The sequence below is a fragment of the Drosophila subobscura genome, chromosome A (genome assembly GCF_008121235.1).
Source record: "Drosophila subobscura isolate 14011-0131.10 chromosome A, UCBerk_Dsub_1.0, whole genome shotgun sequence".
NCBI lineage: Eukaryota > Metazoa > Arthropoda > Insecta > Diptera > Drosophilidae > Drosophila > Drosophila subobscura.
Genome location: NC_048530.1, coordinates 17,573,148 through 17,590,761, shown reverse-complemented (window position 1 = coordinate 17,590,761; position 17,614 = coordinate 17,573,148). Strand labels below are relative to the sequence as shown.

Sequence of the window (17,614 nt, the reverse complement as noted above, 5' to 3'; positions counted from 1 at the left end):
ATTGGAGATGTCAAATAATATCATGGAGCGTGAGCCCTTACCTGATCCAACTTCAATAACTCCTCCGGTGTGTCTGGTAGTTGTCCCAATGTTAGTGGCGGATTTAAATTCACTTCTTTGCCCAAGGAACGAACAACCTCCTCGCGATTATATCTGTCAGGAGAGTAAACAGTTGATCCCTGGGGGTGCTTGAATTGAAATCTATATCCTACCGATCGGCAAAGACGCAGGAGGCTGGTATTAATCCGTGTACCGTGTAGGAGCCGGCACGCACCAGAATGCGAAACTGATCGCGTCCGTTGAGCGTCTCCTGCTTGATGGACAGTATGACGGGGCCAAGATCCTCGTCGCTGGTGAAGTAATTCCAGTGCTCAGTGCCATAGAAATACTTTTCGTACGTCTCTTGCTCCACGGAAATGAGCTCGAAGGCGCCCTGCTGATCCCATTGCTCCTCAATGGTTGTCTTTTTGCGTGGACTGTGCGAGGAAAGTTTCAGTTTTCATTTCTGATTAGACAACTGATGAACCCCGAACCCCAAACCCAGCTTACCTTGGTGTGGCCTCCGAGTCCTCATCGTCCTCGTAGAGATCGCTGCATTCACGCTCCAAGTACGCATCGCTGGCACTGCCCGCCCTAATGTCCTCATGCTCGGAGTCGCTCTCATCCCAAATGGTGTGTGGCGTGGGCATTGAGATCTTCTGGCGCGAACACTCGATCCAATAGCCGGGCGTGGGCATCAAATTGTGCGGATATTCCTCGCAGAACTCATCTGAAAGTGATGATTCAATGATTAACCACAAAAAAAACAAAACAGAAAAGAACCCCATGAATAGTTGATCAGGGACGAAGCTCTGATTAAATTGCATTCATTGCTAAACTTTGCCCAGACCCCACAATACCTCCCCCTTTGCCGAGGCAAACTTTCGCTTCAAGTTGGCTTTTGCTTTTGTGGCCGCGGAGCAGAGCGTCAATTCCTTTTGGCTCTAAACAAAATCATTTAGTTCAATTCAATTAAAATGCAAATACCGTCAAACGCGGCTCGTCTGTCATGGCAGGATGGGCCAGGGGCAGGGAGTGGGGAGTGGAGAGTGGGGGAAAACTTTGCCAGGCTGATTGAGTTGGAAATTCGATGCGCTGCGGTGCGGTGCGTGAGTCAATAATGTGCCTGCCACGACTCCAGCCTGCCACAAAATGATGGCCTCCCTGACGCTGCTGCTGCTGCTGCGGCATGCTGTGCGTCTCGGTCTGGCCATAAAACGTTGCCCGTCTTTTACGCAACTATGATCTAATTAAGGAGAGCAGCAACACCGTTGCCGTTCCCGTTGCCATTCCCATCACATGTGCCACACATTTTATGCCGCAAGTTGTACCCTGACAGCCAGTCAGGCTGCTGCATGTTTTTTTTTGCGGTTCTCCCAGTCAGACACTGGGCCATAAAATGTTGCTGCTGCTGCTGCTGCTCCAGGGTCTGTTCCTGCTGGCCAATTCAAATTTGAATAACTCGCAGCGTGCGCCCCGCTAAGTAGGCTATGAAATTCGCTTGCTCTCGCGCTGCGGTCGTGCTCAGGACATACACACACACACAGTGGAAGTGAAAGGGGAAGTGAAAGGGCAGCTGCGGCACAGCCTCAACTTTGGTTTGGAAATTTTACGATTAGATCAACTACAATTACAGTTACTCCAGAATGGGGGCATCCTGGGCCAAAGTCGCCAAAGCGGACTACAGGATGTGCCAACAAAAAGGGTATAGAAAAATCGTGTAAGCTTCGCTTCAACACCCAATTGGGTGGACGCCTCCTCCTTGCCTGTGTGCTGCGTGCTGCGTGCGTGTGGCGCCTCGGGTTGTGCAATAGATTTGATTTGGTTTAAGGCCCAGTTAGGGTCTCGCAACCTCACAACCTCGCACATCCCAGGCGGCCCACATTTTGTGTTCATTTGGATTTACGCAGCCGTCTTGTGGCTTATCTAATTTGGCGGTTGCCAGCCTCACATTTCTTGAGCCAGCCTCCAGCCTGCCCTTTACAATAAATAACCCAAAGTCCGCAACGTTTTTCATTCGCTCCTCCTAGGCAGCGTTTTTTCTCCACCTCTCTCGGTGCAGCTGCTGCTCTTGTGTTGCAGCATGCAACACAAAACGTTGCACAAATTAATGGGCCATCGTTTGTTGCGCTGCAAAACTACGCGAGGCAACGAATGGGCCAAGAAGCAGGCAGCCAGCAACAGAGGAAGGAACACCGGCAGGACTGGCAGCAGGGCTCAGGACAGCAATCAAATGGATGCTCCTCCACATAGTCTGGTGCTCGTTGAAGTGCTGAATTTATAGGGTAATCCGGCTGCCAAAGGATATAGGATGTGGCATAAATATCTACTAGAAATGCAAGTCGAAAGCAACGAGAAAACTGCGGAGAATTTTGCTGGAATAGAAAGCTGAGAGAAAAATGAAGAAGCTGACATTTCCGATGAGGAACTACCTCCAGCTGCAGCTCTCAGTGGCTGTAGTGGAGATCCTGCAGAAGGACACACACAACACAAAGCAGCCTTGAGCACATTTTTTTGGAAGGAAACACAACTTAAAATGAACATCCAGTTGGCACTCTCGCCGCATTCTGACAGTCACAAAAATTATTTCAAAATTCCAAAAACACACAGAAACACACACGGACAGGCACACGGACAGACACTTACACACGGACAGACACAAGCTGAGTTGAGCGGATGATGGAGGCACAACAAACATCAACCTTTGTGTCGATGCGTTCCATCAAAACAATGTCCAAGTTCGAGTTCGAGTTGGAGTCCGAGTCCGAGTCCGGGCCATCGGATCTGGATGCGGATCAGTTTTATGGCTGGCAGCTGCTCTTCTACTCGATACGTCGCAGTCTGCGCAAGAAGGCGGATCTGCTGCTGGCCCTGGCCCACTTTCTGATGACGAAGCAATACCATCTGCGGAGCGTGGACCCAGAGCGTGGACGGACACCCATCCGCATGGGTGGCAGCGAACTGCTGCCGGAGCACTGGAATCGCGATGCGCCCAACTATCGGCTGCACTACGTGGACGAGCTGGAGCGGCAGTATGTGCTGCTGGCTCGACTGACGCACCAGGATCTGGTGCTCAATCTGCAGAACTGGACCAGCAAGCGCATGTCCATCACATGCCTGCAGCCGGAGCATCTTGTGCAGTGTCTGCACGGGCCCGCACTCGGTCAGTGTATACCCAATGCCCAGCAGGTGATGCATCATTTGCGTGTCTATCTGGTGAATCCCGTGGTGAGGGGCCAGCGCGTTGCCCAGCACCAGTGTCGGCTCTCGGCAAGTGGCAGCTCCATGGACATGAGGAGTGTGGAGTGAGGCAGTTTCAGTTTCAGTTACAGAGATACAGATACAAATCCATAGCTTTAAGGCGAGTCCAGCGAGAGAGAGGTTGAGAGAGAGTAAAGCAAATCCCCCCCAGCACTTTTGTATAATTGCCACAATGGTCTGCCACTGGCTGAGGAGTAGAGGTAGCGAGAAGTGCAAACATTTACAATGCAACGCCAGCGACTGCGACTGCCTCTGCGACTACGAATCGAAATGCTGTTGCTGCCCCGCAGTGTTGCACGGTTGCGGATAGCGGTTGCACACATTTTATGGCCAATATTTGTGGCGCAATATTTGTGGCAAAACATCTCCCAACGATTGCCAATCAAATCAATCATTTCGCCTTGGAAATGCAATACGAAAATTGCCAATTCTTTTCTTTTTTTGTAGGTTTTTTGTTTGTTTGCTTTTTGGTTTTTTTGTCTTTTGCTTAATCCATTTAACGTTTTTTCTTATGCATTTGCCGTGAGCTAATCTGGTGGGATGCCAGAGTCACAGCAGCCAGCAGGCAGCCAACCATCCGCTTGGCTTTCCATTCATTTGTTAACGCATTCAGCTGGCCACAAGGATATCCGCTTACACAACGCACCAGCCAGGACATGGCCATGGTTCTGGCTTTCGTCTCTGCCTCTGCCTCTGTCTCTCTACTCTTGCTTCGCTTTTGCTTCTGTTTCTGTTTCTGCCTTTATATCTGCTTCTCGTTCCGCTGGTTTGACAGTTTGCCACCGACACTGCCTCTGCCTCTGCCTGTGCCTCTGCCTGTGCCTGTGCCTCTGCCCCCATGGACAACAATGCACTTTGAGGGCACATGACGGTGCGGGATTGGTTGCTACATTTAAATGGCAGCAAGCCGGCAACCATCAACCATCAGCCATCAAGGACCAAAAGGACCACAAGGGGCGGCTGCCCTGCGCTCAACTTTTCAAGCAACTCATCTGGTTTCGCCTTTTTTTATGTTTTTTGATGCGCCATGGAAATCCATTAGCGTAGCAGGCTGGCTGCCGTTCCTACGCTCCCGCGATGACAAATCCTTCAAGGATCACGCAACATTGCATTAGCATAAAGTGCCGGGCGGGCCGGGGGCGAGCACCACAATGGCCTGACATTTTGGCAAATGACTGCCAGGCATAATGGCCGTAGATCAACCTAAGGGGCAGGCATAAATAATAAACACATAAGAGCTGTGGAAATACATTTAAATATGAATAAAGAGCGGAACTTTCCATTGGAAATTTCCCATTTGAATCCACACAGCAAGCAGGAATCGTTACTCGTTACTCGCTACACGTTTGCTGCCTTCTAATAAGTAGTTCCTAATTTTTGTAGGCTATCTAATGAATGATTGCCAGAGCTATTTCCAGTCTTTAAGTGAACTCTGGAGAGCAGATTCTAGATCTAGATCTTGCCCCATCTGCCTGACACTTTGCCTCGTGGCCTGGCCCCGTGTCAAGTAGCCAGATACTCGCACTTGACATTTTGTTGTTTGTTGGTTTGGTTTTATCTGGCTCAGATTTTAACGCATTTCCTGCCTTTTGGGTTGTCCTGCCTAAATGGAGACTACTTTCGGTGCCATTAATGATGTCAATGGCGACAATAAGGACGGCGCGGCACGGAGAGACAATGAAGCTGGAGCCATGGGTCAAGCAAGTCAAGAGGGCGCCCGCGGGCCACTTGTAACTTTATACGCTGAAGGGACGCCTCCGCCAGCCTCCTTCTTCCAGTTCCCCCCAGCTTGCCACTGTCTCCCCTCGATTTGTTGTCCTCACTATTGGCCTATTGGTTTATTTGCATTCTCTATCGATTGCTTATTAATTGTTGCCTGCCGAATGGCAAATGGGCAAATGGGAAATCGGTTGTGCTGCTAAGTGGAAATTGCTTTTCACTTTCTTCACTTTACAGTACTATGATTTCATCTGCAGGGAGAGGGAAAGGGAGCCCTGCCATTTGCAGAAACATTTCCTTATTCTTTGCTGTTATCAATGTTGAACGGCGGAGGCCACAAAAGCAAAAGCAAAAGCCCGAGCCGAATAACAATGGATGTAGAAAAGGAATAGCGAGAGAGAGCGAGCTGAAGAGTGAAAGAAAATAAACACGGAACGGGGCACAATCGAGGCGAAAGCGAAAGAACAAAAGTTTAAGTAAAAGCAAACCAATTTTACCGCTCAAAGCGACAAATGCCAGGAATAGGAACAGGGAACAGGGGACAGGGCAAAAACAAATCTAGCTGGGGAGGAGGTACAGTTCTAGCCACTACGTACATTAAATACTCTAACTGCGGCTTCGTTTTCTAGCTGTTTAGCTGCCAAACTGCTTTCAAGTTGCAAATTGCAAATTGCAAATTAGTTTCCAGCGTTGCATGTGGAGCCGGGGCCATGGATGCAACAAAAATGCGCGTATGCAAATACCAAACGCGATTTCAGTCGTTTCCAATGGTCCGCGTTCCCGTTTGTTTGTTACACTAAGACACACAGCTAGTAAATGTTGCAAATAAATTAAAATAAATCGCAGAAAATGAAAATCGCTTGCCACAGAGATTTGGGGTCACTGAGAGAGAATTCACAGAGTGCATAAGAAATGAAATGATTGTCAAACTCAAAGCATTTACAGCAGCGATGACAGTGGGCCACGTGTAAAAAACGTGTAAAGCTCTTCCATTTGTATGTCAAAATAAAAACAAAATCTGCACAGAGTGCATCACGAGTCGCATTGTTGTCAGTGCAGTGCCACAAGCAACGACTTGCAGCGTGACGACTGCAGTTCCCTGCCCCGTGTGTCGAGTGTGAAAGTGTGCAAGTGTGTGTGCGTGTGTGCGAGAGTGTGTGTGTGTGTGTGAGTCGTTGATCTACGCCTCGTGCGCTGCATTTGCTTCTGCCACTTCACTTTCACTTTGACTTTCACTTGCACTTGCACTTCCGTTTCCGCTGCCGCTGCCGGTTACGTTTCCGGTGTTTGCCAAATCGAATTTCACTTCTCGTCGATGCTTGTGGAAACGCCCCACACTCACTGTAAGAAGTAACACCAAGCTGCTGCCAACAAAAAAGCTTTGGCCATTACAATTTACAGCGAGCGATGGGGTCCAGGGTTCGAATGGGTGGCGTATGCGTAATATTTCGCTGCCCATGTATGCGTGTGCTTGTGTTTGTGTGTGTTTGGTGGATTTTCCCTATAGCTCTGTCGGTTGCTGCTGCTGCCCCTCAGTTTTAGAAGTCAACGGAAACAAATTTTAAAACGATTAAAATCTCTGTCCGCCGCCGAAGACCCCAAGAAGCCCCAAAAACCTGAAGCGTAAGCACAAAATTTCCTTATTAATAATTTAGTAAGCAAAAAAAAAAAAAAGAGACTCAAACACAGAGAAAGTACAAAATGAAAGAAAGCAAAAAGATGGGCATTAAAATTCATTAAAGCGCAAATATCAAATAACAGAAAGCGGATAAGAGATAATAAAGAAGGCAGGAAAAAGGCAGGAATTTCCACCATCCCCTAACCCAACTCCGACTGCGGGTCGCGTGCCGCTCGACCCAACGACAAGGGGTTACCTGCCAGGAGCCAGGCAGAGAGAGAGAGAGAGAGAGAGATGGCAGCGATAAGGCAGCCTCCTGGGCGGGCAGCAGGCCCGCAAATGGGCAGCCAGCTTCTGGCCGGGTCCGTCATGCATTTGCATAAAAGTCAAGCTAATTTTTGGCACCCTGTTTGCGTTTAATCAAAAAATGAAGACCAGAAATGTAAAATGTGAAAACTACGAGCCAGGGCTTGCCCCATGCCACATATTTGGCGTGTCAGCAACATGGGAATAGAGGCGGGTAAAGGTGGTTAGCAATTAAGGCCCAGGGTTCGTGGATTGTAAATTATAATTGATCCCCCGAGCGGGGATAGAGTCAAGAAGAACAACTTGAAGCGAAAAGGAGTGTAAAGGAGCGCAACTTGTTCTTGTATTTGTTTTAGTTTTCAAACCCCTTTGAACTTTGTGTTATTGTCAAAAAGAAAAACACTTTCAAGCACACGTGAGGAGCCGCAGCTATTTACTATTTAATATTACTTTGTATTTCACACGTTTCAAATGCACTTGGAACACTCTTTAATGGCACATTGTCAGGCTCTCAAAATAGTAGACATTCAGGCAAAGAAATGCTCGTCTAACTGTTAGAAAGTTCTTTGCTACCGAATACTCCACTGAACCCTCTTCTAAATACTCTTCCGAATACTCTTTCCTCTTTGCAAATTGTTGTTTGACCGAAATATCGAATCCGTGGGATCCGTGGGCGAGTGGCAGAATTATTACTAAGGGAATTTAGTTTATTGGTGCGGAGTGTAGCGGAGAAAATTGGAAATTCATGTTGACAAGTGGCTGTGGCGCTGCCAGCGGTCCTATTACGTGATGTAAATTTCAATGCTTCGAACTACGAGTAAGCCGCACAGCCGCACAGCCGCAAGTAACGAAAAGCGGATACCCTGCACACATGAGGAACACCCTGAAACGACATGCCACAGCGCCCCATATGCCCCATGCTGCCGAATCCTGGCTGTGGCGTACACAAAGCTTCACAGGATTATTGAAATATATTTTCCCTTTGCTTTTCTCATGGCTCAGCAATTAGGGTTTATTGCCTTTAAAGTGCTGCTCCTGCTGCTGCCCGTTTTAGTACGTTCGTTTCGATGTTGACTCTGACTTGACAATGCTTGGGCACACACTCGAGCAAAGTGGCATTCAACACGATGGGTCGAAAGCCCTCGTCATCATCATCATCATCATCAGTGGGAGGAGAAAGTAGTAGAAAGAGTCCATGCCCCCAGCCAGCAGCCAGCAGCCACCAGAAGCTGTTGCAGCTGCACTTTCGTTAATCAAGTTGCAAATTGGCCAATAAGCCGCAAAGGGTCGACAGGACACGTCCTTAAAATCCATTCGGTGTAAGCGGCAAAAATGAAAATTGCAGTAGGCTGTACACCGTAAACAGTACTCCCTGGAAATAAAAATATATTCTCTATAAGGAAACTCTGGGACTATCTATGCAGGGAAATTTATGTCAGTGTTAAGCCTTTCGGTTGATCAAACAGAACAGAAAAAATTTTACAATCAACAACAATGGATAAGCATACAAAGACTCGTCCCAAGGGGAATCATATCAAAATGAATTCACTATTTAACGAATTCTTTAGCATCCTGGAGCGTACACCGTTGCCGGCGGAGGCCTTCGACATGGGCACGCGGGAGCATCGCCTTGCCATGTTGTGGCTGAACAAACTCAGTATGATGCAGTGCAATACGGAGCTCGAGGGAGACACACGCATTGCCTACATGAGCCAACTGAGCAGATGCATCAGAAAGCAGCGACTGGATGGCATATTCCAGCAGGTGCCTCCGGCTAAGCTCAAGTTGATGGAGCTTCGGGACAGACCCAAGACAGAACAGACTAAGCCAAGACTGCAGGCATCCGATACGATGCGAAAGTCTGCCAAGCAGTCGTTGGGCGGACAACAACATTCCATGGGGAATGCCAAGGATCTGGGTATTCAGACTGGGAAAGGATTTCAACATTTGCACGAGCTGCCGCCCCACAAGATGGAACGATCTATGGGCGATCAGCACACCCTGGAGGATGCCATGGAAGGGATTCACTTTATCGATTCCGCTATGTCTTCGCATTCAACTGCAGGATCATGCGCGGCTCATTTCCCTAGGGATATTATGGATGGCAGGCGTGAAGGCATTACATTCTTCGACCCAAAGCTATCTCCGCCATCTCAAAGCGGGCAATCCATTTGCAGCAGGGTGCCCGCAGAGGCTGTTCCTCATCAATGCAGCGAGGATGCATCCAAATTTCACAACGAAACGCAGAAGGTTATGAAACAAAGTTTACTTGGATGTCAGTTAATTTTAGGATCGACAAAAGTTGGACATTGTCGGGGAACGTACAATCCGAAGGCATCTCCAATGGAGCAATCTGGACAATCGATGGGCTGCCCGCAAGAGAAAGCCAAAGGGAACAAGACAAAACTGACGCTTCAGAATTCGGCATGTCCGGTCAAAGGCGACAAGGAAACTCATGGATGGGATTCTATGGGATGTGCTATTGGCAAGTCCATGCCAAAGACGATGGATACACGTGAAAAGTGCCACAAAAAGACAAAAGGATCTAAGAAACACAAAAATGCGGCATCGGCTGCTGCTCAGCAGGGAGACATCTGCAGCAAGATTGATGCACATAAATTCGAATGGCCGGGACCAAGCGATGCCGGACACTATCTGGTCGATTCCATGGGACGCGCCATTGGCAAGTCCCAGCGTCAGAGTGGATCTCAGAAAAAGAGTGTCGACAATAAGGAGGACTCTGTGTCGAAGGACATTGGATGTTGTTCCGAGACCCCGACCGCACATATTGACCAATTTGAGAGTGAAAATCAGTCCACATGTAGTGGAGGATCCAACTATTACACTCCACGTTCTAGCTTTGAGGAAATCGCTGATATCCCACCACCACGACTGCGAGCGAAAGGCCAAAAGGGGCACCCAAATAATTGACTGGTGACCAGATGCACACTTTGACGACCGTCCAACGCGGGTTGAGCGGTGGTAGAGGATTACGTTCTGGAGGAGTTTTTAAGCTGAAACTGAAACTAAAGAAAATAATACACGGCGGGAATGCTCTGGGAGAGCATGGAAAATGATCTGCTCTCTCTTTTTTTTGCGCAGTGCAGAATGCATCAGTTTTCGTTGTTAAAATTGTTGATTGTACAGTACAGATGTAATAATAAAAGTTGTAAGTGATTTTCTGTGGAAGGAACTCTTGGGGTGGGATACAGAAAAGAAATCCAAAAGAAGTTGTACTTTTACGCTTACTGTTCAATTTATTGTTGGACGAACACGTAAGCACGTAAGCTTAGCTCACGAAAGCTCACGTGCCGATTTGACCATTCCCCAATGCAAGCGAGAGAGAGAGACAGCGCGACAGATCGAGAGAGCGAAAGAAGAATGAGAGCAAGAAGCGTGATATGTGAACAGAGCATGCGTATGTACAGTACGAGTGATTGCAGAGGTGCAGACCAGAACAGGCGAGAGAGCGAGGCTGCGAGTAAAGCGTGAGAGAGCGATTGAGAGACACATTAACCGTTGCATAGGCTGCTGCCGTGCATGTGCTTATGCATACATAAATGAATATGTTTGCAGGTAGCAGACAATTAAGTACAGTGGGCAGTGCAACTCAAAGTCAAGTCAAATATTTGGCAGCGTAGCCAAATAAATATAATCAAATCTCATCTAAGCCATACTCTAACTCTAACGATCATTTAACCATTACTGCTGTTTGCATCATTTCATCCACTGTGTAACGTAAACTTGGAGTTTATTGAAAGATAAATCTTGAAAAGAGAATCCATTCAAAGCATCATTCAAGTAAATACGAGTATTGCCTGCAAATTCGTGATTTTGCAAACGACAAAAACTGTGAGAGATTCTTTCTTCTTTTCTTTGGTTTAACTTTTTGTTGTTGTGGGAGCTTGGTAAAGAGCTGATGTATGTACTTTTAAATATATGTATGTACATACACATTAATGTATGTATTGTAGTTGTAGTTGTAGTACAGGTAACCACGTGGACGACTGCGTGTTTTGTGTACTTTTGATGTTGAGATTCGTCTCATCGCAGGTGGAATTCGGGATTGTTGTCTCTGACAATCGGGCGTGGGATCCGCTTCCACCATTCCCTTACCACTCTACGAGGAATTGCGAGGCGAGATAATGTCTGTGAGTTGTCATGGTTGTCGTCTGGCACGTCTTCGGCCTTTCCACCTTCTGCCCTTGGGCATCATAATCACTTTGCAACCTAATGCCAACACACATATTCCATACATCCTGTTTCTGGCAGCAAAGGTTGGGTTTTTTTTTTTGGTGTGTCAATTTGCTCCTTAGTTCCGAATCCTGAGGAGGAGGCGTGGCTTGGCTGGGAGTTTGTGCGTGTTGAAAACTTTTGCAAGGCAGCTGTCGCGGTTTTTGCTCTCCCTGTCCTGGCCTGGCCTGGCCAGGCAAAATGAAGTGCTAAATTATGCTAAATGTGCGACAAAATGTGATTTGAGAGCAGATCAGGTGGCCCTTGGCGCCTGTACTCAGATCTCCCCATACCCTACCCCTCTCACTGTATCTCTGTATCTCTGTCCCTGTGAAAGCTCGTGAAAAAGGGTTCTTCTTGAAAAGCTGGGACTGCAATCGCGTCATCATTGAAAGGATATGTCACCCCTCGTCTTGGATTATTCTTTATATATCCATGTCCAGAACAGACCATCAGCCATCGCATGAAAACAAATTACTTTCGAGCGAGTAAGCTCGCAGATGGGCTGTAGAAGCAGGGCCCGGGGTGAGGACTCTCTTTCTGAATGAATTTTGCGTGCGTCATTGCTTCAATTACAGCAACAGCAACCAGGGAACAGGGAACAGGGAAAAAACGGAAACGGCAAAATACACTCGTATCAACAGCAATGAGCAACAGATTTTTGTGATTTCTCTAAGAGCAATTCGAAACCCATTCCCATACTTCCACGATGATATGCGAATTATGAATGGTATGGGCTAGAACTAGACCCGGGACCACCCATTCCCAGTGAGGCGCTGCAATCGGAAATTGAAAGCTTCCGTCGCGAATGAGCAGCGATGGAAGCAACCACAAACTTTTACACAATGTAAACATATGTACATACATATGTACATCCATATATGTAGGTACATACATAAATATGTATAAAGCGAAAGCGAAATCAAAGATATTCCATTTTCCTTCCTTCTTTTAGCATACACGTCTAGAAAACGCTGAGAAAATGTTTAAATGAAAAAACCGCAGTTAAATATTTTTGAAAATATAAATAAATCTTACAAATAACAAAATTTTGCAAATGAAAAATATAAGAAATTTAAAACGAACATTTTGGCACCATTCACCACGAAATTGTGAATGTTAATTTGAATGTGAATATGAATGTTAATGAAGCTCGCTCTCGTTCGGAATGAGCAATTACATAAATACATATTTACAACATGTATGTACTTACATACATATGTACATATTTATGTACAATTACTGTCGTATTTCGCATACCCAAGAGTCGAATGCCCATGGAATTGTAATTGGAATTGCAAATGGTGAAAAATATCTGCATACTCGTCCAATATGCATTGAATTTCAGTCATTGAATGCAGTATGGATACTGAGAAATGGACTCCAACAACACAATTATTGCATATTCATTTACAGTAACGAAATTAATCGCTTTTTTTCCAAGGTTTGGATGAACTTGCGGGTAATTTGGTGTCAAGGGGAAAACACATTCATCATTGGGCACTTTTCGACCTCATTCATCGCACCCATTTCCAATGATTATGGCATCATATGGGTGCTATTTCGCTCAGTGTATGTATATATGTAGGTATGCTTGTGTGCGCCTACTCCACCCTAATCCGGCTCGTCGTACCACCCCCCAGCCCAGGGACTAAGTGAATGAAAACGAAACTTTAATTGAAACGAACGTTTGGTGTGCGTTTTCGGGTTAAGTGATTGATTATGTCTTGTTTGTCAGACACGGACTATGCGAGTGCGAGTAGTAGTGCTGCATATACATAAACTATACATAAATACATACATATGTACATACATATGTAGTGTGTATGTATGTGCATAGATATCTATGTATCCAAGGAAGTGCTCGCACACAAGGAAGTGCTCTGCCTGTTGGCTTTCCCTGGCTGTTACTGGCAGCGACCCGGGGTATACGGTGTTTGTAGACACAGAAGAAATACTTTTCGGCTCCTTGAGGGATACAAAAACAGAGCCTAAAGTTCGAGTAGTTCTCTTGAAGAATCCCAATATGTATCGAACTTCTCCACCGATTGCCTCGAAGATCGATTCCACGTACATTCTGCAACTATTTGTTGTGTGGTGTAGCGGGTATCTTTTGGTCGTTATGTCGTTTATGGCGCACCTCCCTGTTATTGTTGTGTTGTTTCTGGGGCGTGGCAGCGCACACATACGTGAGAAATTGGAAGGGCAACGTGACAGACACTGTACGAATGCCTTTACATACATATCCACACATATACATATTTATGTACACACATAAATACATACATAGGTGGGACAGTGGGCGACGCGCCCAAGAGGGGTTGTGCGTAATGGGGAGTAAGGGCTGGCCGCAGAACTTTGACAATGCCAGCGGCAGCGGCGGCTACAATTCATTCAGAAAAAGGAAAGAAAGAAAAAACGAAATCGTCGCCCACAATAAAAGCGAACCGCGCGCGAAATCGAATCAATAATTTAATGCAGGTGCTGCTGCTGCTGCTGCTGCTGCCTCCGGATCTGGCAGCTCCTTATTCCCTTTCCAAGCATTCGACCGCAGGCACTGAGGCACAACCCCCGGTCGTGTCGGGTCGGGTCGGGTTGGGTCTGTCGGCAACTGCTTTTGTCATTTTGTCATTCTGTCGGTTTTGGGCATTGGCAAGTTAACGCCACGTCGACACACGGCCTCTGACTGCGACTCTGACTCTGGCTCTGACGTATATAATAATGTCTCAGCCATGGACTTGGCTTGTTTGCCGCTTGTTAGGAGGCGCAAAAGTGTCAGAAGGAGCAGCAGCAGTTGGAGCAGTATGAGCCACTTTTCTCGATATGTGTGTGTGTGTGTGGCTTAATCTGAATGAAAACTTTTGCCAGTAGAGCCAATAGCTTGGAAAAGACTAGCCAATGAAATATAATACGTGTATCCTGCGTAATTGAAACGATATTCTCGAGCACGTTGTGTACAGGCTGAGTATTTTGGTTGCTTTTGCTGCTGGAACGGTAGCCAGAGCCATAAATCGGTTATTCATTTCCCAAGCTTGGAATAAGAGATTAAGAGTACAAATTGAATGGACAAAATGCAATTACATTTTCGGTTTCTAAACACAAAACATGGTACAAATAAAATAGCTTAATTTGATTGAAGTTTAAAAAGCAATTAATAATTATTAAACGCATCATTTGCTCAGGATATTCACGCTGCCAGCAACCTAATTGTTTTCTTAGGAAAAGTACACTGGAAAAGTTCCCATTTGTCGCAAAGTGTAATAATTAAATTATGTTGAAATGCTGAAAAATTTCTAAGCTTCAACGTTAATATTTCCACACTTGAAGACACTTCAATTTCCTCTCTATGGGCAAAATAAATGATTGAAAAATATTTTAATCTCAATAAAAATATAACAAAACCAGGCACTTTTTTTCTGTACATTTCAATAATTTAATGTCCTAAAAGTGTACCGGAACTCGAACGAGGTACGAGATACATATATGGCCCACATTGGTTGCCCTACAGAAAACAGGCAAGTCGAGCTCGTATCTCTCGGCACTGATCTGCTCTCTTCTATTAGTTGTTGAAACTTCGCTTCAGAAATTTCTAATTTTCCAAAGTGTGTTTTCCCTCGCTATCTTATCTCTTGTGAATGCTCGACTATTAGTTTGTTATCTGTCAGCAGGTAAAAGAGCATAGAGGGGAGAGCCGGCAACGCTTAAGTTCTATGCCGAGTGGAGCATCGCGCCAGAAGCCTATTGGATGGGCTCCAGAATGGTGTTCAAGCTGCTGCGCGCCTGGCGTACGCCGCTCATCTGTGTGGCTGGGACGCTGGCCCTGCTCCTAGTCATTCAGCAGCTGCTCGTCGCCAGCTCGTTGATGGTCAGCCCCAAGTCCCTGGCGGGTCACCCCTCACAGGAGAAGCAGTTGAAGAGAGAGACTGCTGTACCCAAAGTGCATGTCGCTGTGGACTCCCCTGTGGACTCCCCTGTGGACTCCCCTGTGGACTCCCCTGTGGACTCCCCTGTGGACTCCCCTGTGGACTCGCCGGTGGTGGTGGCCACGGATCTGGAGGCTATCCTTCGCGAGAACGGAAAGCATCACTGGGCACAAGGGTCACGACGCAGCCACCAGTGTGCGCCGTTTCCGCGCTACGAGGACTTTGTGTTCAAGAACCCGGACTTCCAGTGGGTGGTGGCGGGCAATCTGAGCTACTTCCTCTTTGGCGCCTACTACGACTGCAGGCCGGCGGCGCCCGAGGTGATGGTGCTGGCGATGGTGACCACCGTCAAGGGGCCTCATCCGGAGGCCCACTGCCAGCTGTGGTACGCGGACGGTGGCCAGCCGGATCTGGTGCCCGTCAGCAGCACCAAGGTGGGCTGGTACGATGTCTGGGGCAATGTGGCCGGCGTTGCCTACCCCACCATGCTCAGCTGTGTGGTGCCAGAGCCCGACATTCGTGTGCCGCAGTTGGTGTCGCTGGTCTTCGGCAGCCCTTGCGCCCCAGCACGGAACGCGCTCGTCGTGGTCAATGCCGAAGTGTCGCAGCGACCACGGCCACCGCCCAGCACCCAGCAGCGACTGCGCACCGGCGTCTGTGTCAAGTTTCTTGACTTCCCGGATCGCGACATGTCCGCCCGGATGGTGGAGTGGCTGGAGCTGCTGCGACTGCTGGGCGTCGAGCGGGTGGTGGCCTACGACATCGGGCAGCTCACCGCCAACACATCGCACACCCTGGCCCACTACTCGCAGGTGGACGGGCTGCTGCAGCTGCGGCAGCATCGCCTGCTGGCTGAGCTGCCAGAGCACTGGGGCCTGCGCTCGCGCCTCACCGAGGTGCTCATGTACAACGACTGCCTGTACCGGAACATGTACGAGTTCGACTACTTGGGTGTGTTCGATGTGGACGAGGTCATCATGCCGCTGGGCGAGCTGCAGAGCTACCAGCTGCTGCTGCAGGAGCTGCAGCGATTCGACGTGAACTGCACTGAGCGCACGAGCTTCTGCTTCCGGAATGTGTACTTCCCCGAGGAGCTGGCGGCGGATCCGGCGCTGCCTCAGCACTTCTACATGCTGTCGCATGTGACACGTGTGGCCGAGCATTTGGATGCCAACTCGGCCATCAAGTGCCTGCACAGTCCGCTGTATGTGACCCTCACACACAATCACTTTCCCCTGCACTGGCGCGAGTCATGCGGCCCCATGGATGTGCCCGTGCACTTCGGCCAGATGCAGCACTACCGTCACGTGGATGATCTGGCAACGCTCACGCGTCCCACTCCGGTGCGGGATGATAATATCCTGCGCTTCAGGGAACAGCTGCTGCGTAACTCCCTCGACATTCATCGCCGACTTGGCTGGACATAGGAGCCGGTGGCAGGGCACTCGCATATTGATTATATTTTAATTGCTTTTCGTATATTTAAGAGGCTTACATTTGTGTGTCGAGCTACGTGCTTCGCCCTGCCCTGCCATGCCCTGACCTGAGCTGACCTGTCTGTGTGCCGTGTAACCACGTGCCACGTGCCACCAGAGTGGGTGGTGTGGAGGTGTGGAGGTGCTGCCACGTCAGCAGTCCAATAATTGCTTATTGGCATTGTGCGACAAAAGTTGTGGTGAAAAGGCTGGCCCCCCATCTCGGACCCCATCAATCAGAGGATTAGCAACATGCAAAAATGTTCAATGGGGAACCGAAGAAGCCACACAAAATGCATCCAAGGAGCAACCCAAACAAAAACAAAAATCAAATTCGAACTCAAATTCAAATTCATTTTTGATTTTTGCCTTTTTGCCAAGGGGAGAGGCCCGACAATTGATGCCAAATTACTTGGCACATTCCGAGCTGGAAAACTTTTCATTTTGTGTAAGCAAAGAAATTGAATTTCCCAGTCCTGCTGCTAGGATACGGATACCCACCATCCCCCAGCGCCCAGTGGTGCCTCCGCAGTGGTGCACCTTTGACAAATGCGAACAAACAAAATCAGGAATTTATGAAAGCTGCTGCTGAGAGCTCGGTTTCTGGCCCTGCTGTTGGTTCTGGCTCTGCTTTGAAACGGAGGAATGGAAATCTAGCTGGTGGCCCGGGCAGTGGCAGTGGCAGTGGCTGTGGCTGCAGTAGCCCTGCCCTCACTTTTTCATTAGAGTTGAGTGAAGCTCATAAAGATTAAAGTGCGAGCTGTGATGCAATTTTCATTGTTTTACCCCCCATTGAAAATGTACGTGGAGCGTCCATGCGTGGCGTGGCGTGGCGTGGCAATGGCAATGGCAAACGGGATCGTGATTATGGCTGGGATTATTCACTTGGGCATTACGAGTACTCGCAAATGAATGCAAGCAAGCATCTCTGGCAGTTTCCCGCACAGCTTTAAAGGACTCCTTCGCTGTCTCACAGTGAGTGGCATCCTTGAGCATCTTCTGGTCATTCCTTGCCTTCTGCTTAGCTTTTAAAGTTGTGT

At 47.9% G+C, this 17,614-nt stretch overlaps 4 protein-coding genes across 12 annotated transcripts in view; 3 read left to right on the top strand and 1 right to left on the bottom strand.

Annotated features, from left to right (window-relative positions):
- The window catches only part of LOC117896819, a 70,419-nt gene that overhangs the window by 9,151 nt on the left and 43,654 nt on the right, over nt 1-17,614 (bottom strand). For all 9 annotated transcript variants that reach the window (XM_034805344.1, XM_034805378.1, XM_034805335.1 and 6 more), the window contains 3 exons: nt 550-769; nt 213-476; nt 42-153 (listed from right to left, as the gene is read on the bottom strand). In XM_034805344.1, coding sequence (XP_034661235.1) covers nt 42-153; nt 213-476; nt 550-769 — 596 coding nt within the window. The remainder of the gene's footprint in view (nt 1-41; nt 154-212; nt 477-549; nt 770-17,614) is intronic.
- LOC117896882 (proteasome inhibitor PI31 subunit) lies at nt 2,663-3,363 on the top strand. The gene has a single exon (XM_034805413.1). The coding sequence runs from the start codon at nt 2,716-2,718 to the stop codon at nt 3,346-3,348; it is 633 nt and encodes a 210-aa protein (XP_034661304.1). The 5' UTR covers nt 2,663-2,715; the 3' UTR covers nt 3,349-3,363.
- On the top strand, nt 8,348-10,293 carry LOC117896872. The gene is made up of 2 exons (XM_034805404.1): nt 8,348-9,922; nt 10,281-10,293. The coding sequence occupies exon 1, from the start codon at nt 8,438-8,440 to the stop codon at nt 9,872-9,874; it is 1,437 nt and encodes a 478-aa protein (XP_034661295.1). The 5' UTR covers nt 8,348-8,437; the 3' UTR covers nt 9,875-9,922; nt 10,281-10,293.
- LOC117892006 lies at nt 14,934-16,585 on the top strand. The gene has a single exon (XM_034797896.1). It carries the CDS (start codon nt 14,934-14,936, stop codon nt 16,524-16,526), a length of 1,593 nt encoding a protein of 530 aa, XP_034653787.1. The 3' UTR covers nt 16,527-16,585.

Bases quoted from the DNA above. Each gene is read 5' to 3' on its own strand.
- LOC117896872 (XM_034805404.1), top strand. From the start codon at position 8,438: ATGGATAAGCATACAAAGACTCGTCCCAAGGGGAATCATATCAAAATG.
- LOC117892006 (XM_034797896.1), top strand. From the start codon at position 14,934: ATGGTGTTCAAGCTGCTGCGCGCCTGGCGTACGCCGCTCATCTGTGTG.
- LOC117896882 (XM_034805413.1), top strand. From the start codon at position 2,716: ATGATGGAGGCACAACAAACATCAACCTTTGTGTCGATGCGTTCCATC.